This window comes from Sphaerodactylus townsendi, linkage group LG03, assembly GCF_021028975.2.
Source record: "Sphaerodactylus townsendi isolate TG3544 linkage group LG03, MPM_Stown_v2.3, whole genome shotgun sequence".
NCBI classification, from domain to species: domain Eukaryota; kingdom Metazoa; phylum Chordata; class Lepidosauria; order Squamata; family Sphaerodactylidae; genus Sphaerodactylus; species Sphaerodactylus townsendi.
The window spans coordinates 157,902,930-157,927,836 of NC_059427.1; the positions used below are offsets into that span (position 1 = coordinate 157,902,930).

The following is a 24,907-nucleotide window of genomic DNA, read 5'->3' on the forward strand; positions in this document are numbered from 1 at the left end:
CAGGCCAGTGTTTATACACGCTTGTATTAATAAGCCTATCCACACACACATTCCTGTGCATGCAATGCTTGCTCTCTGATCCCGTCACCTCTGGGCATCCCCTTCCAAATACACACATAGCCTCACCGCTTTCTCACCTTGCAAGCTGCCACCTGCATGATAGCGTCGAAGCCCCCCTCAGCTGGGTCCAGGTTCCCTGAGACAAGCTGCTGGCTGACTCTGCTCTCAAACTCGCTGGCATTGTCAGTGAGCGCCAGCACGTGTCGATAGCTGAATGGCGACTGACAGGGCTCGTTGGGGATTGGGCAGGGGTGGTGCCACTTGGCTGGTGATGTGCTCACATAGGGCAGCAGTGTCTTGTCCACAAAGCAGCCAAAGCCTGTAGGGCAGAAATCCTGCTATTTAAATTCTGTTTGAAAGCTTCTATCTCAGCTTTCCCCCCTCCCCTTGCTAAAACGCCACAGCACGCCAGTTCCTCTGACTTATGAAGAGGACCACAGGGCCTGCTGCCCCACTTTGGGGTACAGCAAGCAAGGGCAACCTTAGGCTGCTGCCACTGGCTTCCACCACTTATCCCATGAGAAATCCAGGTGCTCTATTGGGCATGCATGGCATCCTGTGTTCCCTTTAAGATGCCTACAGGAGGAGGAGGGAAGCAGCATTAGCTACAACTTCTGGGTGGGGAAGAACAGTGAGATGAACAACCACAAGGAAGAGGAAAGGGTGGCATACAATGCGTTTGCACGACTTCAACACCTAGGAAGGACACGCCCATATAAAAGCAGTTGGGACCTTGAAATACTCTCCTCCCAAACAGTTGCAAATTTAAAGTTGCTTCCAGAGTAGCATTTTCATGGGTGCAAGGACTTCCACATTTGGCAGCACCATTTCCCCACTCCCACCATTCCACAGGAGCTTAAAATGCCCCCCAAATTTTGTTCCTGAATAACATGGCCAGGCAGGGAGGCGGGAATGGGGAGAAACAGGATTTTGAGCATCAATTTGGGCTTCTACAGGAGGAGAAAATTACACTTTGTGAGCAGACATCCTTGTGCCTATGGTTACACTAGTTGAGAACCAAGCCATGCAGGTGGAAATCCAACTGCTCAGTAGGTAGGTAGTTAACCATAGTAGGTAGTTAACCATAGTAGGTAGTTAACCATAGTAGGTAGTTAACCACTTTTAGTCATCTGGCCAAAGAGAACACAAGCACTGAGAGGACTGACAGGCACTTGGTGTCTATTGCTTAAATAGTATTGAATTTCATTACTAAATAAACTTTTGTCCTAAAGTTATTAGAATACTTATACCGTATATATTCACATATAAGTCGAATTTTTCAGCACATTTTTTGTGCTGAAAAAGCCCCCCTCGACTTATACGTGAGTGAAGTGTATTTAAAAAAATATTTTAGGGTTTTTACTTTGTCAGCCACCAGGGGGCACAGATTTTAGGCTAGCGGCACCAAAATTTCAGGGTATCATCAGGTGACACTCCTGATGATACCAGCCAGGTTTAGTGAATTTTGGTTTAGGGGGTCCATTGTTTCCAATGGGAGCTAATAGTAGATGGGACTACATTTTGAGGGTCTATAACTTTGGACCTCTTGAACCAAAATTTACTAAACCTGGGTGGTATCATCAGGAGAATCTCTTGCTGATACCAGCCAGGTTTGGTGATGTTTGGTTCAGGGGATCCAAAGTTATGGACCCCCAAAGTGGGTGCTCCAATCCCCCATTGTTTCCAATGGAAGCTAATAGTAGATGGGGCTACCCTTTTGAGGGTCCTAAAGATACTCTGAAATGTTGGTACTGCTAACATAAACATTCCTCCCCTGACAGGCACCCTCAAATTTTCCCCAGATTCTCCCTTTAAATCACCCTCCCCCTTCTGAGTGGATTTAAAGGGAGAATCAGGGCTTACAGAGCTAGTTTACTGTTTTTCTTTGAAATAAATATTCAAAAACATTTAACCTACTGATGCCTCAATTAATGTAATTTTATTCGTATCTATTTTTATTTTTGAAATTTACCAGTAGCTGCTGCATTTCCCACCCTTGACTTATACGCAAGTCAATAAGTTTTCCCAGTTTTCTGTGATAAAATTAGGTGCCTCAACTTATATGCGAGTCGACTTATACACAAGTATATACGGTAACAGGCTTTTGAAGTTTCATACTGACTTACGATGTTCCTCCCTCCAGACAAGAATTCTTTGGGCTCCCCCATCCACCACAATGTCCTGGCTACACAAATTTTTCCATACCAATTTTCCCAGAGGGGGTGATATTACGTAGGGCAGCCAACAGATCATTCCCCAGCCTTTTGATGTTCTCCAGGTCATCCTTCATGGAATGGGACAGGTCCATGAGATAGTACAGGTCCACAGGGTAGCCTTCAGCCCGTCTGAAACGCACAGTGAAATTCTGCTCCTCCCCTGTGGGTACAGAATAGGAAGGGGGCATGTAACCAACTTGGAGACAGCTGCTAATTAACTGTTGTTCATCTTTCTGTCTGATAGAGGCTGATGGGAATTGTAGTTCCTGAACATCTGGAGAGCCGCAGGTTCCCTACCCCTGGTCTATATCATACAAGAAGCCCTTTGGTGCAGAGAGGTAAGCTGCCGTCCTGCAGCCAAACCTGTGCTCACAACCTGAGTTCAATCCCGACAGGTAGCCAGCTAAAGGTTGACTCAGCCTTCCATCCTTCTGAGGTCATAGAATTAGTACACAGCTTGTTGGGGGTAAAACGTAGAGGACTGGGGAAGGCAGTGGCAAACCATCCCATAAACATAGTCTGCCTAGTACCGTGGTGGCGAACCTATGGCACTCCAGATGTTCATGGACTACAATTCCCATCAGTCCCTGCCAATTGGCCATGCTGTCAGGGGCTGATGGGAATTGTAGTCCATGAACATCTGGAGTGCCATAGGTTCGCCACCACTGGCCTAGTAAATGTTGTGACATCACCCCATGGGTTAGTAACGACCCCAGTGCTTGCACACAGGACTGCCTTTACTTTTTATACAGCACACTTGCTAGCCAGTACAAATAGGGATCCATGAGAAACTAACAGGGAAATTAGCTCACTAGTCCCTTCTTTGTCCTCTGGCTTCTGACACTCCCCTCCAGCCAGCTTCCTCTCCTCTTTCCTCCTCGTGCCACCACTTCCTATAGTCTTTTTCACTGCTTATCCTACTTCTCCACTGCCCCTCCCAGCTCATCCAGCTGAAGTGTGGCTGCCTGCTTGGTATAGCAGTTCCCCCTTCCTGACAAACCTCCAGCAGCAGTGGCAGTGGCTCCATGCTTACCCAGCACAAAAGGGGTCTTCCTTCTGCTCACCTCCCCAACACTCCAGATACTAGCTTGTCCCCCTGTCCAGCACCCTACCCTCCCATCCACCTGTCCCCCACTGCTCTCCCTGTCCACCCTCTTTCCATTACTCCCCTGTAAGACATCTTCTAATAAGCAACAGTCCAACAGAGGGGGGTTATCTACGTATGAGCAGACAATACTTCCCTTTTGGAGGAGGGGATAAAACACCCTCCCCCCCGCATTTTTCATAGATTTCAGATTCTCTTACAAACCTGGGGAGTCCCACAAGTTTGTAGAAAAATATCCTGAGCCTGTACTCGTCCCCTATCTACAGACTTTAGTCTCCACAGATGGGCCTAAGTTGACTACTAGATATCTTGTCAATAACAAAGCTTAGGTTACATACAGAAGAAGAAGAAACCTGACATACACAGTTTCAAAAGGAAAGAGAAATATACAATTTTAAAAACTAGCATAGAGTAAAATCCAAGCCAGTCATCAGGTTTACTTCTTGGTTATTCTAAGGCTAAGAAAATGGCATAATTCAGATGTTTAGAGTACTGAGATGCATTTAGTAACAGCTAAAGTAGTACAGTTTTCATCTAAACACTTGTGAAGGCCTCTGGCTAAGACAATAAACTTATTACTACTACTAAACACTTACACAGGAGACTGAACACAGTAATCATCAGAAGGGTTAGAAGATATTGCAAGAGGGGTAATCCATGGTGCTTTTCCTTGAAACTACGCCAGAGTTTGGTATATGAATAAATCTACCACATAAAAGGCAAAGTAATCAAATGGAGATCTAACAGCACCAAGGATCACCAGCATATGGGCAACAGTCAACACCTGGTCGTATTGATTTGCATCTAAATGATTAGCAATTTTAATCATGATTGAAATCACCAAGAGAAAAAGTCTAATTGAAATAACTGATTTGAGTCAAAATGTTCTATTATTATTTAGATATTTCCTAAATAAAAGTACATACTTAATGCGATTGCTATAAGGGCAGATTGATTTTAAAAAATGGGACAAGGTCTTCAAGCAAGAACACACACTAAACTTTTTTTAATATTTAACTTAGTAGTTTAATAGTGGTACAAAATGGTAGAAAATATGTCATGTTCAAGATTTCTGATAGAAGCTTTAAATGCTCTTGAAGCCCTCGAAAGTTTCTCTTGTGTAGGCACCAATCACATGAGTTTCCTCAGCCTTAGAAAGTGCTGCTTCTTTCTCAGGTAGGGTTGCCAGGTACTCCTTGGAAACTGGTGGGGGAAGGGAGTGGATCTTACCAGGCACCGAATGATATCTGGGCCTCAACTGATGTCACCCCCGGAAGTGATGTCAATGAGCCAATGACGTTTAGGTCTAGGCCTCATTTTGTGCCTTGTAAGGCCTCCACCAGCAAGCTGGGAAGAGGGCGCCCAAAGTGGGGAATCCCCCACCCCCAACAGCAGTCTGACAACCCTATTTCCTTTCTATTTTCCTCTGCCCCCTTCTTCTTCAACATATAATTGTCCCGTCCTGATTCAACTCCATCCTACAAAAGTGAATAACGTCAGCAGGAAACAATGACTGAAGGTCGCTGATTCATAAAACGTAAGAACATAAGAATTAGCTCTGTTGATTAGACTCAGAGTTCATCATCTAGTTCAGATTTGCGAAAAGCATTATTAGTGGCTCACTAGTTTTTGGGAGTTACATGTAGGATGTAGCATGGTTTCTGTTGTTGTTAGCTCCTGAGCACCTGGTCTGCTAAGGCATTTGCAATCTGAGATCAAGGAAGATCAAGATTGGTAGCCATAGATTGACTTCTCCTCTATAAATGTAATTAAGACCTCTGGTGTGGCAGAGAAAGTGGGTTAGGACAACCAATTCCAAACTGATGTCTCTTTTGTTAAAATCAGATATTCACCCAAGATAAGGAGCAGCAGTGGCATAGTGGTTAAGAGCTGGTCCACTCTAATCTGGAGAACCTGGTTTGATTTCCCACTCTGCCACTTGAGCTGTGGAGGCTTATCTGGTGAATCAGATTAGCTTGTGCACTCCAACACATGCCAGTTGGGTGACCTTTAAGTTAGACATTAAATTCTTCTGAGGTCTCTCAGCCCCACCCACCTCACAGGGTGTTTGTTGTGAGGGGGGAAGGGAAAGGAGATTGTAAGCCCCTTTGAGTCTCCTTACAGAGAGAGGGGGGGAATATAAATCCAACTCTTCTTCTTCTTCTTCTTCTTCTTCTTCTTTTGTTACTCTGATATGAATGAGAAAAAATGTTGACAGAGAGAAATTTTTCTCTTTCTCACAATACTAGGAACCAGGGCAAGCCATTGAAAAGCTGGGGGGAAGAATTAGGAGGACTAATAAAAGGAAACACTTCTTCATGCAACGTGTGGTTGGTGTTTGGAATATGCTGCCACAGGATGAGGTGATGGCCACTAACCTGGATAGCTTTAAAAGGGGCTTGGACAGATTTATGGAGGAGAAGTCGATTTATGGCTACCAATCTTGATCCTCTTTGATCTGAGATTGCAAATGCCTTAACAGACCAGGTGCCTCAGGAGCAACAGCCGCAGAAGGCCACAAGTCACATCCTGCATGTGAGCTCCCAATGGCACCTGGTGCGCCACTGCGAGTAGCAGAGAGCTGGACTAGATGGACTCTGGTCTGATCCAGCTGGCTTGTTCTTATGTTCTTATGTTCTTAAAAGGTTGTCCCAGGAGAAAGGACTGGGGATGTTCTTCTACCTGGATCTACCACATTAAACAGGTGCCTTCCAAACTGTTCTTTTCCTTTGAAGGACCCACCAAGCCGTAGCTGTAGAGCAATTTTTTGGGGCGCCAGCTGAGTGATGCTCTCGTGCCGGGGGCTTTCGCTGAGGGGCCTGTCCTCCAGGATATGCCTCTTGCCACGCGGGTCCACAACTTCACTGGGGAGGCAACCACGACGCTCCAGCTCCAGCCGAGAGGCACAGCGAGCCACATCTGACTCATCTGCTTGCACAAAATCCTGGGGAAGAACAGAAGGGAACCAGTTGAAGCTCTGCAAAGCAAATGCCTTAGCACTCCAGGTGCTCGGGAGCAGCAGCAGCAGAAGGCCCTTGCTTTCACCTCCTGCATGTGAGCTCCCAAAGGCACCTGGTGGGCCACTGCGAGTAGCAGAGAGCTGGACTAGATGGACTCTGGTCTGATCCAGCTGGCTTGTTCTTATGTTCTTATGTTCTTACTTCTCAGGAAGAAGTTCTGTTTAATACGATGACTTCTAAAATTAACACGTTGTTATAAAATATTTTCTTGCACACCAACCATGGCTTATGTGGTGTCACGTAAAGATCCTGGTGCTGGGGTAGCAGCAGCTGCAGAACCAACTTTTTTTAAAAAATCTGCACTGTCAGATCTCCAACAGCCAATGAAAAGGCCAGCCTGGCAAAAGCCCCTCCCCCCCGGACCCTCTCACTTTTAAAAATACTTAGTGGGTGCCACAAAAGGTGACAGCGGGTGCCATGACACCCAAAGTTGCCACAATGAGGACCCCGACATAATATGTAGAAAGGCTCTAAGGGCCTAACTGCATATTATACAAAACCGTGGTGGGTTTTTTACCACAGTTCCATGGCTGCAGACTGGAGGCAACCACATTCTCACACCCTACAAACCATTCTTTGATCCTCACAAAGGTAGTGGTGAACAGCTCCCTTCACACACTCACTCACTCACTCACTCACTCACTCACTCACTCACTCACTCACTCACTCACACACACACACACACACACACACACACACACACACACACAAAAGGGCACTGTCCAATACATGTGTCTGTTAAAGGCTTTGTGGACTCAGTAAGTGGGATTATTTTCACAACTTGTTTTTAATTCCCACACACATACACCCAATTAATTTATCAGGGGGAATTTACAGTAATGAAAGTGATAAAGAGCCCCTCGGGGATAGGGCGGTATAAAAATCTAATAAATAAACAAATAAATAAATAAATAAATAGTTACACACAGGCTCCTGAATATAAACCCCAGCCTCAACCTGAGCATCTGGGCAGGATGTGGCAAGCAGCTCAGTGACTCATACAGGCTCAGATGCCACTTAGGAGGATTTCCGGCTATGGCCATGGTTACTCTTGTGAGATGCTGCGTTTCGGAGAGTATTTTTTTAAAAAACCCTCACAAATGGGGGTTTTCTGGGAGCAAAAGTTCAGCTCTCTGGCACACAGGGATGGGAGGCGAGGTGGCAAGGGGAAGCCACCATGTGATTCAGAGAATTATTGCAGGGGTTTCTTTGAAGAACATGTGGGGTGGGGGGATGAGTTCCATGACAACTCTCACAGGCCAGCCATTTTTGAAGTTACCACAGGGCTACAAAGGTGCCAACTGAGGGATATTATTAGAACCTCCTGATCTTTGGGCAAGCAAGAAATGCTTGCTTTGAGTTGCTAGGGCAGAAAAACTTACTGTTCTTCGTAGGAAGTTATGCATTCAACAGGTACAGCTGCCCTTAGGGATGACATAAGCCTCACTTGTTTAGTTTTTTCCTTGTCAGGCAGCTGGTTACAGGTACATTTGTGACTGAAACACCCATCTTGTATGTGTATGTGTGGTGCAGTGGTTAGAGCACTGCTCTAATTCCTGCTTGCCATGAAACTCACCGAGTGACCCACTGGCTAGTCATTCTCTCTCTGCCGATTTTACTTCACTGGGTTGCAGTGAGGATCAAATGAAGCAAACCCCATGTGGAATGACAACTGTACTAACTAGTAAATAAGTTTAAATGTGACCCAGTTTTACTCCAGTAAGGCAGTGCAAGGCTGTGGCAAGAACTGGCAAGATGACAAGAACTGGCAAGAAGCCCAGGCTGCCTCATAATTTGCCAATGTTTTCCTTAATCCTAGTTACCCACCACAGTTAACCCAATCAGGGTTGGACAGTCTCCTGAAAGACTTCCCTCTCATGAAACCTCCACTCCCCAAAGTTACGAAAGCATCCTGGAAGCATGATCTTCTGCAACTTCAACATTTCCACAATGCTCGAGATGGGCCACCGCTGGCTCAGACTCTTGCTGACTCAGTACGTGCCCTTTTTACATAATTTGAAAGAAAGTCTGCGGGAGAAACCAGAATGAAAGGGCAAGGGGTGAATCAGAGGCCATGTTGGTAGCTTGCCATCTGCAGATACTGCCGCCTTCCAGGAAACATTTTGCTTTTACCAAAGGATGTGTCCACAAAGCTACAAGGAGCACATAACTGGGAGCTGAAAAGTAGGGTTGCCAGGTCCTCCTGGCCACCGATGGAGATAGAGGGGTAGGTTTGCCAGATCCAGGTTGGGAAACTCCTGGAGATTCAAAGATGGAGCCCAGGGAGGACAGAGACCTCAGTGGGGCACACTGCCATACAGTCCACACTCCAATGTATCCATTTTCTCCAGGGGAACTGACCTCTGTAGTACAGAGATAAGTTGTAATTCCAGGGCATCCCCCAGGGCCCACCTGGAGGCTGGCATCCCTACTGGAAGCCATTGAGTCCAAATGGCCACTGAGTTCAATCACCCTTCCAGAATGTCCCCCCCCCCACCGCAGGATACACAATGTCAGCCATAGTGCCCCAGGAGGAGGGAGGAAATGCAATGTAAACCAGTTTCCATAAACATTGGGTGGTTTGAGCATGCGAGCCAAGCTGCAAGTTACAATCTCTGTCAAAAATATTCCTGCCTGCAGAAACAAGTATCTCTAGGCATCCATGGGCCCTTTCTTTCGCTGGTATGGATTCACAATGAAATCTGATTAAGAAGAAGGGTTTGGATTTTAAACTCCCCATTTCTCTCCTATAAGGAGACTCAAGGTGGCTTTCCCTTCCTCTCCCCACAACAGACACCTTGATTGATTGATTGATTGATTGATTGACTGATTGATTGATTGATTGATTGATTGGTTGATTATATTTATCTACCACCCTCCCCCAGAGGGCTCAGGTGACCTTGTGAGTCAGGTGGGGCTGAGAGCGTTCCAAAGAACTGTGACAACCTCAAGGTCATCCAGCAGGAATGTAGGAGTGTGGAAACACATCTGGTTCACCAGATAAACCACCGCCACCCAGGTGGAGGAGTAGAGAATCAAACCCGGTTCTCCAGATTAGATTCCACCTGCTCTTAACCAGTCCACCACGCTGGCTCTAAGGCAGGGTTGCCAACCTCCAGGTGGTAGATAGAGATCTCCTGAGATTCCAACTGAGGGGTGAGCCCGCGAACCCAGCAGAACCGTAGAAAGAGCGCCTGGCATGCCGGTGCCGGCTACGGCCTTCTGGGCGCACTCACTCCCCCAACCCCCGTTCCCCCATGAGTCACAGGTCATGAGATGCCTGACTCACGGTCACCAGATGTCCCAGACAAAGGGACAAAGGGGCTCCTGCCCCCAGGTGTGGATTAGATCCAGACGCTGATGCTTCCTCCTGCACGTAGCAGCCCTATGAGATCATGCATCACATGATGGTCTCCCACTCTCCTGCTCTCCTGCCTCCCGGTCCGCCCTCATTGCCCCCCCTCTTGTAAACCCTAATAAAAGGAGGCAGAGCCTAGCACACGGCAGAGTTGCCAGGATCACGGGATCCTGCGCTTCCTGCTACTGGCTCTCTCCACCAGATGGAATCTCCGCGTGTCGTCTCTTCCTTGGGGCCTCGTGGGCAAGACTACAAGCTGGTGCCGAAACCCGGGAATCCTCGAACCTCCGCCGTGCCTTACCGTCGCCTGGGAAAGGGCTTCTCGGTACCGATCGTCCGCTGGATCGGCGCATCCAGGGACCCACCCCCTCGGTACCGACCATCCGCTGGATTGGCGCATCCAGGGATTCGCGTTCTAGGACACTCTCTTGTCTGACGAACCACCAGTAAGCATGGGCGCTTGTAAAAGCACGGCTTTTGACAAGCACGTTAGCGAGCTGAAAGTGCTAGCGAAACGCGGCAGGGTCTCCGTAAAGAGAGGGGAGCTGCGCGAATTGGTTGAGGAGATTGATAGGCAATGTCCATGGTACCCAGAAAGGGGGACATTCAATCTTAAGGACTGGGAAAACATCGGGCACACTCTGCACAGAGAGCCTCGCGCGCCGATGTCGCTGCTACTGACGTGGAGACAGTGTTATGTCGCCATCAGCCTGCAGGTCCATGGTGTCTTTGCCATGGATCTCCCTCCTTTTGATCTTTCACCTACAATTTCAAGCCCGGAATTTTCTCTATCCGCTAAACAGGACGCCTGTCCTCCTCCCGTTTCACTTGCTTCCTCTCCTTGCTCAAACTCTCCCGCTCGTGCTCACGCGGCCAGGCCGCCTCCTCCTCTTGCTCCTCCTTCTGCCCTGCTTTCCCCTCCCGTTTCTGAAGCCACCACACCTCCGTCAATGCCACATAATGGCGCGAGTTTCAAAACTCTAGCAGAGCGTATTAGCCACGATCTGCGGAGGAAGGAAACCCTGACGGAAGACGAGGCCGACCTCCTTGCTATGTGCCCCGCCCACTTCACCGACTATGTGGGGGAAGATAGCGTCATCCAGCGAGTTGTCGAGTGTCGCCCTGTAGGTTACAACGCTCTCACCGAACCCCGCAAGGCAAAGCGCATAGCCACTGACTTGCAGCGGGAGGAAATGCCGACAGAAGAAAACGCCAACATTCTGGCACCATGCCCAGTCCATCTCGCTAACCAAGAGGACTGCGACCTTGAGACCTCCACAAAATGCCCCATAGCCAATCTACAGGGCAGGGAGGCCTGGGAGGGGGAAGATACTCACACAATGGCCTTAAGCCTAGAGTCCTTCATAGAGAAGAAGCCCCCTTGGCCCCCTCCAGCCGCAAGGTTTAAGCCAGATCTCATAGTCTCTGAGCATATGCAAAGCCCTAAGCTCAATGCTCCCAGTACCAGAAAAATCGTCAGTACCTCAGGAAGAGCAGGATCCCAGCCTAAAAGGGAACCGCCCTGCAAGGTCCAGGGGATAAGCTTCCCAAGCCCAGGTGTAGCCATTCTCATAGTAATCCAACATGTGCGGGCCTCTAAAGGCCAGTTCGGAATCAAGCTCATAGAGAACAAAGGCTTACACGATCCCCCCGTCGACCCCCACCTAAACCTTCTTTTTCCACAGCGAAAAGAGTCGACGGCCCCTCCCACCCGGGAGGGGGAGAAGGGAAGCCTGAATGTTCCAGCTCATGTTGTTTCCTCCTAGATATGTCTCCCATTGTGTGCTCAATAAAAATGATTCAGTTTGGATACACCTCCTACCGAGCTAGGAGAAAAGACTAACCACACTTCTTTTTCAGCTTGCTTATTAAGCTCACTGGATGCCTGAAGAAGGATCTTGAGTCAAAATTGCAAACCTCCTCCTCGAATTATGCTTATGTATGTTCTGTGTGTCTTGCCCCCTTTTTAGAGACCCCTAAAGTTTTCCCCTCATGAGAGGGGGATTTTTCCATTGCTTCTAAGCTATACTCTTGTGCTTAAATTTAAAGTTTTCCTCCTTTTGATTATGTGTGCCTATGCCTTGAAAGGTTTCACCCATTATGGTATCAGCTTTTAAGGGTCACAGTGCTCCCTAGGATGCCATTGGAATCTGCTTCAAGCTACCTCTATCTTAGTTTAAACCCTCAAAGTTCTTCTTGCCGCTTTTCCTTGAGAACCTTTTCCTTTGTCTATCTGAGCCTACACTGCCGCATTGGCGTAGCGCAGGTTTATATGTGAAACCAGAATTACTTCCGTGCTCCCACATTTTCTGCTGAGTGCCACCTGGCTAGTCACAGTGCCAGGGGGGTTTCTCAGCCCCATCTGTCTCACACAGCCTCCGCTGTGAAGATCGGAAGCGAGCTCAAACCAGTTAGAGCTGTGGTGGCAAACCTTTGGCACTCCAGATGTTATGGACTACAATTCCCATCAACCCCTGCCAGCATGACCAATTGGCCATGCTGGCAGGGGCTGATGGGAATTGTAGCCCATAACATCTGGAGTGCCAAAGGTTCGCCACCACTGAGTTAGAGTCTCCTTACAGGAGGGGAAGGCAGAGTTAACTCTCGGACCCTTCCCCCCTCCCTTCTCTTCTGCACACCTCCTCCTTCTCTCGAATGGGCTGACGTACTCCACCTCTAGATCAAGGATTTGATAAAGGTTTTTTGCAAATCCCTCTCAAGTTGCTCATGTGATCGAACCTCAAGCCCAGGAAGTGTTTTCTTTACATTTTTCTTTCTAAATCTTTCCTATGGATTGTTATATTACAATATGACTATAATTGTGAATTGTTTAAGTTGCTCTACTAAAAACCCACACTCTAGACCAGGGGTCCCCAAACTATGGCCCGGGGGCCAAATGTGGCCCCCTGAAGGCATTTATCTGGCCCACCAGGCATGGCGGCGATGGCTCCATTCATGTGCAGTGGGGGCTCGAGGGAGAGGAGGAACCGGCCCCAACGGCTGTTGATTGCAATTACATGATGGCACCCCCAAATCTCCATGAATTTTCTGACCCAGAGTTGGAAACCTTACATGTGGCAACTCCTGCTCTGCCCTTCCCTCTTGGCTACTCCATGTGTTGCTCTCAGGCTTTCTGTTCCGCCTCACTCCCATTGGCATCAGCCAGGCTGGTGAATCGCTCGCTGGCTGTTGGGAGGAAGAACCCAGGAAGATACCTGATCCTGGGTTAGATGGAATGCTTCATTGGGAAAGTTCTGCTTTTTTTTTTTTTTACAGGGGAAGGTATTCCACAGCCTCCCCAACAATATTTGGAGCCCACCCTGTACTTGACATACTTTGGTCACTGTTCTAAAAATAGACCATGACAGAAAGGCTGAAAGGTGAAATCAAACATTTTACAATCATTTGTGCATAGGAATTTGTTCATAGTTTTTTTTAGTCCGGCCCGCCAACAGTCTGAAGGACAGTGAACTGGCCCCCTGTTTAAAAAGTTTGGGGACCCCTGCTCTAGACGGTGATTGGGATTGTTTTGCAAACAAGCACCCGACCTGGGTGTGACCCCTCCCCCTCCTCTCTCCCTCCCCCCAAGCCTTCCGGCAATTCCTGTCTCTGCCTTGTGTTTTCTAACGCCTTGAATGTTGCAAGTGATCATCGGAATGGGCCAACTGCACCTAAGGAAATCTTGGCCAAACAAACAAAGAAAGGGGAGTAGCCCCCCCCCCCACTCAGGGCTCAGCCCCACTCAGGGGTCAGGTTTTCCATTGTCATCTATGAGAAATAACTCAGCAAAAACTAACTCAGCCAGCGCACAAACCCCCTGGGGGAAAAGCGTTGCTTGTTTTTCTCTTCCACACAGGTTTCCAGCTCGATGGGGCCAACTCAATCCCAGGAACAAGGAAAGCCAGCCCTATTGAGAAAGCCCGATTGCCGCCCTGCCTGAGCCGAGATGGGAAAGATCTCTCTGGAGCCAGCACACCTATTCTCCCACAAAGATCGCAGCCCTCGCTGGGGCCCCCCCAGGGGGGAATGGCAGCCTGGGCCAGCTATGGCTCAGAGGTTGACGCTGTGTGTCGCTGCTCCTCATCTACAGTCGCCATTCTCTCTCCCTCTCTGCCACCCCCTGGCTGGAGTTTGAAGTTGCAGCCAGGAACATTCCTGATAGGTTAACCTTTGGAACTCTCCGCTGTTTCCAGCCACCTGATTGTTATCAGAACATGCCTTCTCTCGCAGCCTTGCTCGTGAGAGTCACTGAACTTGCAATGCTAAAGACTATCAGTAGCTCTCTCTCTCTACGTTCTTGAGAAATCCATGGACTCTACCACCATCGCTCTAAAGGCTTTGGTGGCCACACAGTAAGAGCCGAGCATTGGACAATTATGCAGCCACGGGCTGCCCCCCTTCCTTTCATCACCTAGCTTATGCATTGTTTAGCTATGTTTATTGTTTCCATTTGTATGATGCCTTTTGGAGCCGACCTCCAAAGGAATTATCGAGTACTGTAACCCAACTGATCGTTGAAGTTATTGCATGCCTTGATTTTAGAAGTTATGTTATTTGTTGTTGTTACATCCCGGCTCATCTTTCCGCTGGGACTCTCTGCTGTCTCAGCCGCCTTACCATCGTCCTGCCTCAGGCTCCGCCCTGGGAGCCCAGGCGTTGCCACCGCTCTGCCCTTCCCCTCGACCCCTCTCGCCGGAGCGACGCGGCTGCCCTTCCAGAGGCAGAGTATGTTTCCCTCGTGACTCCCCCTGTGGGAGTCCCCGGACTTGTTTCCTGTAACGCCAAGACTGTCGGCCGTTCTGGCCTGCGCCCTTGCGAAGTCCATCATTTCTACCTCGACTGCTCTGGATGCTCTGGCCTCCGGGCAGCAAGAGCTTCGTCAAGCGACCTTAGATAATCATGCCGCTATTGACTGCTTATTGTTGTTAGTTCATATGAAGGTGCGTGAGTTGCAAGATGCTATACTTTTGTTCAATTCTGCATTGGTTTGATTGTATGCCTTATTGCTGAAGCCTTTTCTATGTAATGTATTTCCAGCCTTGCTTATAATGTGTGTAAGAGACCCTTTGACTTTCCCCTACGTCGCAACCAGGTCCTCATGTTGCACAAACAGCTCAGCCAGCTTGAGCAAGTTCCTGGGGAGGCAAGCATCCCCCTAAATTGCCCCAACTGATTCGGCTTCCTTCCTAAAACATAAGAAACGGGGAAATGTAGGGGTGAGCCCGCGAACCCAGCAGAACCGTAGAAAGAGCGCCTGGCATACCGGTGCCGGCTACGGCCTTCTGGGCGCACAAGCTCCCCCACCCCCCGTTCCCCCATGAGTCACAGGTCATGAGATGCCTGACTCACGGTCACCAGATGTCCCAGACAAAGGGACAAAGGGGCTCCTGCCCCCAGGTGTGGATTAGATCCAGACGCTGATGCTTCCTCCTGCACGTAGCAGCCCTATGAGATCATGCATCACATGATGGTCTCCCGCTCTCCCGCTCTCCTGCCTCCTGGTCCGCCCTCATTGCCCCCCCTCTTGTAAACCCTAATAAAAGGAGGCAGAGCCTAGCACACGGCAGAGTTGCCAGGATCACGGGATCCTGGGCTTCCTGCTACTGGCTCTCTCCACCAGATGGAATCTCCGCGTGTCGTCTCTTCCTTGGGGCCTCGTGGGCAAGACTACACCAACTGATCTCAAGGTGACAAGAGATTGATTAACCTAGGGAAAAATGGCTGCTTTGAAAGGTAGACTGCAGCATTATATCTCATTGAAGTCTAGCGACAGAGATCAGTTCACTTGGAAAAAATGGCAGCTTTGGAAGGTGGATTCTATGGCATTATATCCCACTAAGGGTTCGCCCCTCCCCAACCCTCTCTCTTCAGGCTCCACCCCCAAAATTGCCAGTTCTTTCCCAACTCAGAGCTAGCAACACCATATTAAGGTGTATTTTGCAACAAATCTTGATCCTCCTCCAATGGACTGCTCTTCAAATCAAAATTATCTATATGGAATAGGGAATGGAAAGTCTGAGGCCCAAGCAGAACATGATGATTTTACTGAATCAAGTCTGGGTTCCCTGCAGCTGTATGGGAACTAAATTTTAAAACAACAGGGGATAGATTTGGCTCATGACACTTCTGCCTCCGGCCAAGCCATTTTTCCCGAGACAAAATGTCTGTGGCACTGTTATTTGCCCCATTTTGGAGCTTACAGCATTCAGGTTCGCCAGCTTCAGATTGCCTGGAGATTTGGGGAGTGAAGCCTGGGGTGTGGGGAGGAGTAGTTGGATTTATATCCCCCCTTTCTCTCCTGTAAGGAGACTCAAAGGGGCTTACAAACACCCTGTGAGGTGGGTGGGGCTGAGAGAGCTCCAAAGAAATGTGACTAGCCCTGGGGTCTGCAACCTGCGGCTCTCCAGATGTTCATGGACTACAATTCCAATAAGTCCCTGGCAGCATGGTCAATTGGCCATGCTGGCAGGGGCTGATGGGAATTGTAGTCCATGAACATCTGGAGAGCCACAGGTTGCAGACCCCTGGACTAGCCCATGTGGCATGTGTTGGAGTGCACTGACTAATCTAATTCCCCAGATAAGCCTCCACAGCTCAAGTGGCAGAGTGGGGAATCAAACCCAGTTCTCCAATCAGAGTGCACCTGCTCTTTGTTGGAATTTACAGCCTTGCTTGCATGCAGCAGCAGGGAATTTTGGGATATCTCAACGAACGTTCTAAAAGTGACAGTTGGAAGCAGTTGCTCCCTGACTCTTGCTGAGGAAACATGTTCTTATGTGTTCTGTTAACCAAAAGCCTCTGACTGAAATGTTTAATATTGGAGACTAAGCTTGAAATTGTAACCAAATGATGAACTGTGAATGTATCAATGTCAATAAGAGATACTTTGTTTATGTGTATATTCTATTTCTCTCTCAGTCTAAATAAAGCTCTTGTAGGCGCAGAGTATATTCTGGGGATTCTTTAAATCCTTATAGAAAATTGCTCTCTCCTTAATTGTATGGATTTTATAATTCTGTGTTTAAATCATAACCAATTGAATTAAAAGCATGTAGGCCTTTTGTTCTTTGCCCTTCTTTCCTGTTGCTAACCAGAACTGTAACAGCCTTGATGAATACCCTCTGTTCTAACTCACCCCTTTGGAATCAAGAAGATGTTAAACTATGTTGCCTTTGAGGTCTTTGTGCCCTCACTGGCTCCATAAGTCTGTCCTTTTTCTGATACAACTTAGAACACAGCCAAATGTTTAGGCTCTTTGTTTAGATAAGTAGGGCAACTGAGAACAATACTGATAAGGTGATGCTGGGCCTTAGTTCACAGGACGTCAAAAGCGTCAAATAACGACACCCTCCAATGAGGGCATCTGCCTGTCTAAAATGTTTTGGGTAAGGGGATGATCTCCACCCTTTTTGATGATTGATTGCTGATGCTAACTTTGGGGTGTATTCTTTCTAATGGTACCATTTTGATGTAACCTATAAAAATAAGAAACTTCAGCCATTTTGGTGTGGCTCCTCTGATGCTAACTTGCCCTTTGTTGGCCTGAATAAAATTATTTCTTTAATTTTATTCTTTTGTCGGCTTGGCTCATTTGCCTCTGGGTCTGTACCCCAAGCCTGCAGTTACACTATCTTATGTTTATGATTTCTGAGACTAAAAGGCTGGTCTTTAGCAAGATAACTGTCCTCATAAAGTGGCGCACAAAGCTACATTCTGCTCGTTACTCTGCCGACAGGATCATATGCAAATATACCTGTTGACTTCTACTATGCCACTGCTGCAGGAGGGGACTTCAGTGGGACACTATGCCATAGAGTCCACCTTCCTTTTTCTCCAAGACAACTCATCACATGGAGGCTGGCAACCCCACATGAACCTGCAGTCTCCATGAGCCAAATACTCGCACAAGTTCAACTCAGGAAAACAGGTGGAAGGTGGAGGCTCCTCTCCCAAATAAGACCCAGGTGGTGCTTTATAAATTCGTTTCCCGCACCTACTGTGTTGCTGTGGGAAAAGAAAATCGGGTCCAGGAAATGACATGGCTAGTTTGGCCCTAATAGGGGATTGTATAATATTTTTAATAGTACCCGGTTTTTCCATGGTTCTTATGTAGATCACAAATACTTGGTTTTTGTCCTCCCCCTTTAAATTCTACAATCTGAGACTCAGAAATCCCATGAAAATCACATCTGTGCATTATAAGTGAGAAATAAACAATCATAGTAAACTAAAATTATTCGGCTCTTTGAGGGCCAAAATATATTTTTAATTTTCAGCATGTAAATCTCAAAAGTTTTTCTTTTTGTTTGTTTCTTTGGCATTGAAATACGTACTATAGGACACTCTTCCCCACAAGGAAAAATATTTTAAAATTAATTAAAAACTACTCTGGGGGAGTGGGGTGGGGTGTTTTGGGAGGTTTTTTTGGGGTAAAGAAAGGGACATTTTAAAGGGTTTCTTATTTTCTTATTATTTTCTGTCAGAGAAGCTCTTATTATTTTCTTATTAAGTCTCAGTTGTTTCTTTAGTTACAATGGGTTTAGCTCCTTTTGTATAGTGTTCTAAGGGAGGGAACTGTAGTTAGACCCTGTCCCTTTAAGAAATCTCCCTAGAGCAGGAGTAGGGAACCTGCGGCTCTTCTGACCTTGCACTGTGGCTCCACAAGCCGAGCCGCCAGCCCCATCCTTGCCCGCCCTGCAGGCAGCAGGGCGGACGCATCAACTGCCCGCGGTCGGCTGGGCCGCGCCACGGGCTTCCCCTCTCGCTCGCCCCGTTGGAGTGAGGCAGGTGCTTTCCCGGTGGCTGGCAAGGCCGAGCCACCGGCTTCATCCTTGCCCACCCTACAGGCAGCAGGGCAGGCGCATCCATGCGCTTCTCAGAATGAGTGGAGTAAAAGACAAAAAAACCCAATATATATATATATATAGTGTTATCTTTATTTTAAATGTCAAAAATTATTTGCGGCTCCGTGTTTTCTTTTCTTGTGGAAAAGGGGTCAAAATGGCTCTTTGAGTGTTAAAGGTTCCCTACCCCTGCCCTAGAGGCAGTCTTCCTTTCATTACCCAGTAGTACCCCTGTTTAGCTCAGTTAGTCTAAGGTGCCGGTGGAGTTAGAAGGCTGCAATATCTTTTACAACTATGGTGTATAGTCTAAAGTGCAAAGGCAGCATTAAGTCTAAGGTGTTAACAGAAAGTAGAGTCCAGATAGAGGACACTGAAGGAACCAAGAGAAAGCACAGACAAAGTGGACTTTCTTGGAACAAGTCGAGAAAGAATCAAAGTCTCAAGCTTCAAGTTGTTCCAGTCAAGCTAGTGCTTTATTTTAGTCAGACCCTGAGAGGAATTAGGGTCTCAATTCTTCTAAGAAATAATCTTTTTCTGAACTGTTACACCTTGGCCTGTGAGTCTCTCACTCTGTTGTGGCCGAGTACAGGGCACCTTAGACTGTTTTACTTGGGGAACAGAACAGTTTCTGTTATTTTACTGTTGGGTACTGTGGATACACTCTTCCCAGGGTCCACAATTTTCTGCACTGTGGAAGTACAAACAGGATGAATGTCAGCCCTTTTACCCCCTTATGCCATGATTTCAATGGATGCTGGGGAAATGGGGAGGTACATTCTCCATTTAATCGTGACGTTCTAACCCTCAGAGATCACTGGGTGGGAGAGCCCCTATACTAAATATAGAATGAAGAAGAAGAGTTTGGATTTATACCCCACCTTTCTCTCTTATAAGGAGACTCAAGGTGGCTTACAAGCTCCTTTCCCTTCCTCTCCCCTTGTGAGGCTGGCGGGGCTGAGAGAGTTCTGAAGAACTGTGACTAGCTCAAGGTCACCTAGCAGGAATGTAGGAGTGTGGAAACACATCTGGTTCACCAGATAAACCTCTGCCACTCAGGTAGAGGAGAGGGGAATCAAACCCTGTTCTCCAGATTAGAATCCACCTGCTCTTAACCACTGCACCACACTGACTCTCCTAATCAGAATGCTGCTGGAGGAATATATTTCTCCCTAGTTTAAACCCCCTGTCATTTACCTTCCCACCCCTTAAAGAAAAAACAAATGAATCTCTGGATGCCAGGTCGAAGCAAAATGCTTCCTGCCATGCCCTGAGGGTTGGGGAAAGAACATTAAAAAACAGTCCAGATGTTCTTAAAATCAAACATTTACCAGTTGTTTACACCAGGCACAGCTGGGGTGGGAACGGATACATTCATTGCAGGAGGGATGCGGCTGGCATGAACCTGCAAAGGAAACATGATGGGTATAATTTTGAGTATTGCTGTACCCTGCATCCTGTTTGCAATCTCTACCTTTCCCACCTCCCTTGAAGTCAGTTCTGTCCTTCTCAGACTAATTCACTGCCTACCTAAGCAAAGGAACATCCATCATCCTTTCCACACCACAACCACTTCCTTTCCTGTGCCATTGCTATGCTCATTTCACCTACAATCGTCTCCGATTTATGTCTTCCAGTTGACAAGTGGAAAATAAGGTAGCCCTGCCATGAAAAAGGCAGGCATCTCAGGTGATGGACTGCAGTGCAGACAGAAAGTTTGCACAAGGTTCTTTCTTGAAGTACCTGTCTCTCACCTTCTGAGCATGTTGACCTGGTGTCATATAAAGCAATAAAGCCCTAATGCAATAAAGCTCTAAAAAACTATTGCTTTCAAGGCTGGATTCTGGCTTTACAAAGCAGGGGTGGGTGGGTGAGAGAATAGGGTGCCTGTGAAAATGGAGAGCGTTCTCCTCATCTATGTAGGCACATCTCCCCTCCATTTGGAAAGCTGGATCCTGGCTTTGCAAGGGGGAGGGTGTCAAGAGAGAATCCATTTTGTTTGCTACACGCCTAGTAAAATCCTTTTTGCATTTCTCGTGAGCTAAGATCGTTCAGAAAAGCAGATGTCATTAATTCAGAATGAGTGTACTATCTCTTCAAGGTCACAGTGCTTGTTAGAAGGCATGAAATCATCTGTGTTAATTTTAACCAGCTAGAACTGGTTAGTTTGCCAAGTAATTGAAAAGGTTCTGCTTTAGAGGAGAGGGGGTAGGCCTGCACATCTTCCAGAATATTCTGATGTAAGTATGCCCTGATTGGTCAGTCAGTGATCCCCTGTCGTGGCCAGCCTAAACCATAAATTAATTTAATTTGTGTTAGCAGTTACTTTTACTTCTTTGTTGAATACTTTTCTCCTCCACTCTGCCTGAAATCCTATTGGAACTTTACACAGGTACTGAAAATATCTAGTACCTTTTGCTTGCAAGTATTTCTTTCTGGTATGTAGGTTTCACTCCTTTGCTATTTTCTTTGTGTAACTGAACGGCACCTTGATATTGTGTTCACTGTTTATGTTTTACCATCCTTTTAAATAAAATTTTAAAAATATATTTTGCTATTTTGAGTTCTGGCTCAGAGTCCACAGCTCGGTGTTGCTACCGCCCCAAATGGCAAGTTAGTTCATTGCCAGGGGGGTAGCAGGGTGCCTGTGAAGATGCGGAGAGTTCTCCCTATCTGCATAGCCACCCCTTCCCCCAATCTGCAATGCTTGATCCCAGGTTTACAAAGGGAGGGGAGTCAGCAGGGTGCCTGTTGTCTTTGTGCAGCCGCTTTTGCAACAGCACCCCCTCCTCATTGGAAAACACCTCAGCAAAGGCAGCAGTGTTCCCTACAATAGCAGCCTTTGCAAAGACTGCTGGAAAGTGTAGTCTTTGCTCCTCCAAGAGGAGTTGGAATCTGGGGCCTTCCAGATGGCTAAGGAGAAGCCACTGGCTTATCTAGGGGGGAATGGGGATCTCAAGCCCCAGATACCACTGCTTGGGGGCACTTTTATGGCTTCAACCCCTCTGTAACTGTAACAGAATTTGGGACTGGGACACAGTTGAAGGACAGTGAGCCCGGCAAGCCCCGCTCACAATCTCCATGTGGAAAATGTGAATGGGGCCAGTCAGCCCTCCTCACCCCCATCTCCTTGTGGAGCATGGGTGTGGAGATGGCTCCACCCCCAATCTCCAGGAGGAGATGGGAGCAGCAAGGGCCCCCAAACTCCATATAAAGCTAGAGGGAGGAAAGCAGCCAAATTCAGCCTGAGCCCGGCTGGGACCAGGCTTGGATCTAGCTCTAAACTGCAGGCTACAGCTCTGAGTTGGATCCAAGTCTGGCTCCAGCCAGGCTCAAACAGGCCCTTGCTGCTCCCATATCCATGTGGAGATTGGGGTGGGGGCCATCCCCACACCCAATTGCCATGTGGAGATGAGGGCTGGGTGAGCTCGGCTGATCTTTTGCAACCTCCAAGTGGAGACTGTGGGCATTGCGAGCTGGTTCACAGGCATTCAGCTCCATACCACTCTGGCAGGGGTGAGGTGTAGCTGTGGGCTAGATATGCCCCTGTTCCCAGGACCCCTCACTTCTTCTTGTTCAACAATGATATAGCAAGATTTGATACAGAAGGTCCTACAAGCACAGCAAACCAGAACTCCAAATTTCCCAAAAGAAGCAGAGGAAAAGCAGGGTAGTGTAAGTAACAATGTGTAATGACTCCTGAAAGACCTCTGTGCACATTTCCCCTCCCAAAAGTGTCCTGGGATGGAAAACACCAGCTTCTTCTCCCCACTCACACAGCATGAGCAAATGAGTGCTTTTGAATGTGGGGTGGGAGGGAAACTCCTTCTCCCCGCCCTGCCCCTGTAGCACCAAGTGAATTAGCACTTTTTAAGGGGAGTTCCCCCAATTTACATCTAACTGTGAGCACTGTCCATAACCCAACACGTACTGGGTGTAGCGTAACTATTCCTACATTCACAGTAAATTCTGTGCAGCTCGTGCAGCTGTCAGTTCTCCCTGACAAAAAGCAAACCAAGATTTCCCAGATGACGATCTAATTTCAATCATTTTGTTCGATAAATGACAGTCTCAACAAAAGGATCTGTTTGTATTGAAGGGGAAGAGAGAAATTGCTGCCTCCAACTTCCGCCTAATATTGCTCTTCAGGAGTCCCCCATAACTCAGGAGCAGCATTCTGGGCTGTCTTGGGAATGGGGAGTCAGACAAGTTGTGTTTCTGTGCACATAGATAGGATCCAATCCACTATTTGGGTCTCATACACACATGACACACAACGGCTATCCTCCGTACCCGTATCTGATGCCTTCTTTCCACATGCCTTTGATATGAGCAGAAAAAGAAGCCACAGTGTCAGAATCCACATCTTGAACAGCTTGACCTGGAAAGCATAAGAGGTCACAGGGCAATTGATGGAAGTAAATAATATGCATATATATGAGGAAAATCTGCCATTACCCCCCCCCCCCCACACACACACAGACACAAACAAGAAAAGAATGTTCAGATGATTCCCAGTGGCGGAGGCCTTATATTTTTGGTCTGTATCTGTACCTGAAAGCGTATTCACATGTAAGGCTAATATCAATCCATCAAGGTCACACTGACAAGAATATAAACTTCGTTTTTAAAATGGTTCTCTGGTATAGTGGTTAAGAGCCAGGTGCATTCTAATCTGGAGAACCGGGTTTGATTTCCCCTGCTCAGCCACTTGGGCTGTGGAGGCTTATCTGGTGCACTCCAACACATGCCAGCTGGGTGACCTTGGGCTAGTCACAGTTCTTCAGAGCTATCTCAGCCCCACTCACCTCACAGGGTGTTGTGAGGGGGGAAGGGAAAGAAGATTGTAAGCCCCTTTGAGTCTCCTTACAGAAGAGAAAGAACTACTACAACTACTACCACCACCACCGTCACCACTACTACTACTACCTCTCCCTCCTTCTCCTCCTCCTCATTTTCTTCTTTTGCAGCCCACCAGTGCTACGTTTAAACACAACACACACACACACACGGGATACTTGAGGCTCAAAATATTTTAGTAACCTGTGAAAAGAACTCCTAGACTGTACAACAGAAGAAGATTTCTCCCCTCTCCCCACCCTGATTTTGTAACCGTCTTTTTAATGTTCCAACTCTTAATGTTCTCCTGAGTAGCACCTCCAAGTTCACAGACTGGCACAGCAACACATCCTGACATGCATCCGTTCGCAATTTAATTGGGAGACTCTGGGAAAGCACCAAAGTGCCACAGTACTTTGGTGTGCAATGGTATTTTTTCTTTTCTTATTAAAAAAATTATTTTACGAATGACTTGAAAAGAGGAACAAATTAAAAGAATAAAAAATACCTTGAAAAGAAAGGAAAACTAATGCAAAAGGAGGAGGGAGTAATATAAAGATAGACGGGGGAAGGCTGATTCTGCAAGCTCACGGCTCACACAGACTTGCTGATCCTAGGATTCTTCAGAACTGTATCAACAGGTTTAGTCCACCTGTTGAATTTCAGGTCCTCAGTATCCGGGGAAGTAAGAGATTAAAATGGTAAAAGGTCTGGAATCCATGCCCTTTGAGGAGAGATGTGGGAACTGGGTATGTTTAGTTTGGTGAAGAGAAGGTTAAGAGGTGACATGATAGCCATGTTTGGATATTTGAAGGGATGTCATGTTGGTGAGGGAGCAAGCTTGTTTTCTGCTGCTCCAGAGACTAGGACCAGGAGTGATGAGTGCAAGGTGAAGGAGAAGAGATTCCACCTAAACATCAGGAAAAAACTTCCTGACAGTAAAGGCTGTTCGACAGTGGAATGCACTACCTCGGAGTGTGGTGGATTCTCCTTTGGAAGATTTTAAAGAGAGGCTGGATGGCCTTCTGACAGGAATTCTTTGATTGTTTGTTCCTGCATTACAGTGGGTTGAACTTGAAGGCCCTTGGAGACTCTTCAAACTCTATGATTCTATGAGAAAAAAACTCGGCTCTACAAGCCAGCAAAATTGTTCCTTTCAGCAAAAACAGTTAGGAGTGCCCAGTGGCTCGACCAAAGTGAAGTGTCATTTCCCCGGAACTGCAATGGTATTTTTCAAAGCTCTGAGGGCGTGCTGAAATCTGAGTTGAAACACACCTTTGAATGAAAAAGTGTGGGTTACGGTTATGCGAAATTTGTGCTACTGCCATTCAGAGAAAACACTGTAAAAAGCTTATTGTGATTCTACTCAAAGGAAGTGAAAGTTGAGACCTGCCAACCTAAAACTTTCCAGCCCATGTGTTCCTGGAGTTCAATTTCTAAAGAACAAGGGGAGCCAATGCACAAAGCGG

The 24,907-nt window shown here is 47.3% G+C and overlaps 1 protein-coding gene across 1 annotated transcript in view; it reads right to left on the reverse strand.

Annotated features, from left to right (window-relative positions):
• Window positions 1–24,907, reverse strand: part of ITGB7 (integrin subunit beta 7) — a 53,658-nt gene that overhangs the window by 21,443 nt on the left and 7,308 nt on the right. Inside the window, exons 2-6 of the mRNA XM_048490860.1 lie at window positions 22,893–22,980; window positions 19,931–20,004; window positions 6,124–6,325; window positions 2,266–2,436; window positions 138–379 (exon numbers count right to left, since the gene is read on the reverse strand). Of these exons, the coding sequence (XP_048346817.1) occupies window positions 138–379; window positions 2,266–2,436; window positions 6,124–6,325; window positions 19,931–20,004; window positions 22,893–22,965 (762 nt within the window). The 5' untranslated portion in view covers window positions 22,966–22,980. The remainder of the gene's footprint in view (window positions 1–137; window positions 380–2,265; window positions 2,437–6,123; window positions 6,326–19,930; window positions 20,005–22,892; window positions 22,981–24,907) is intronic.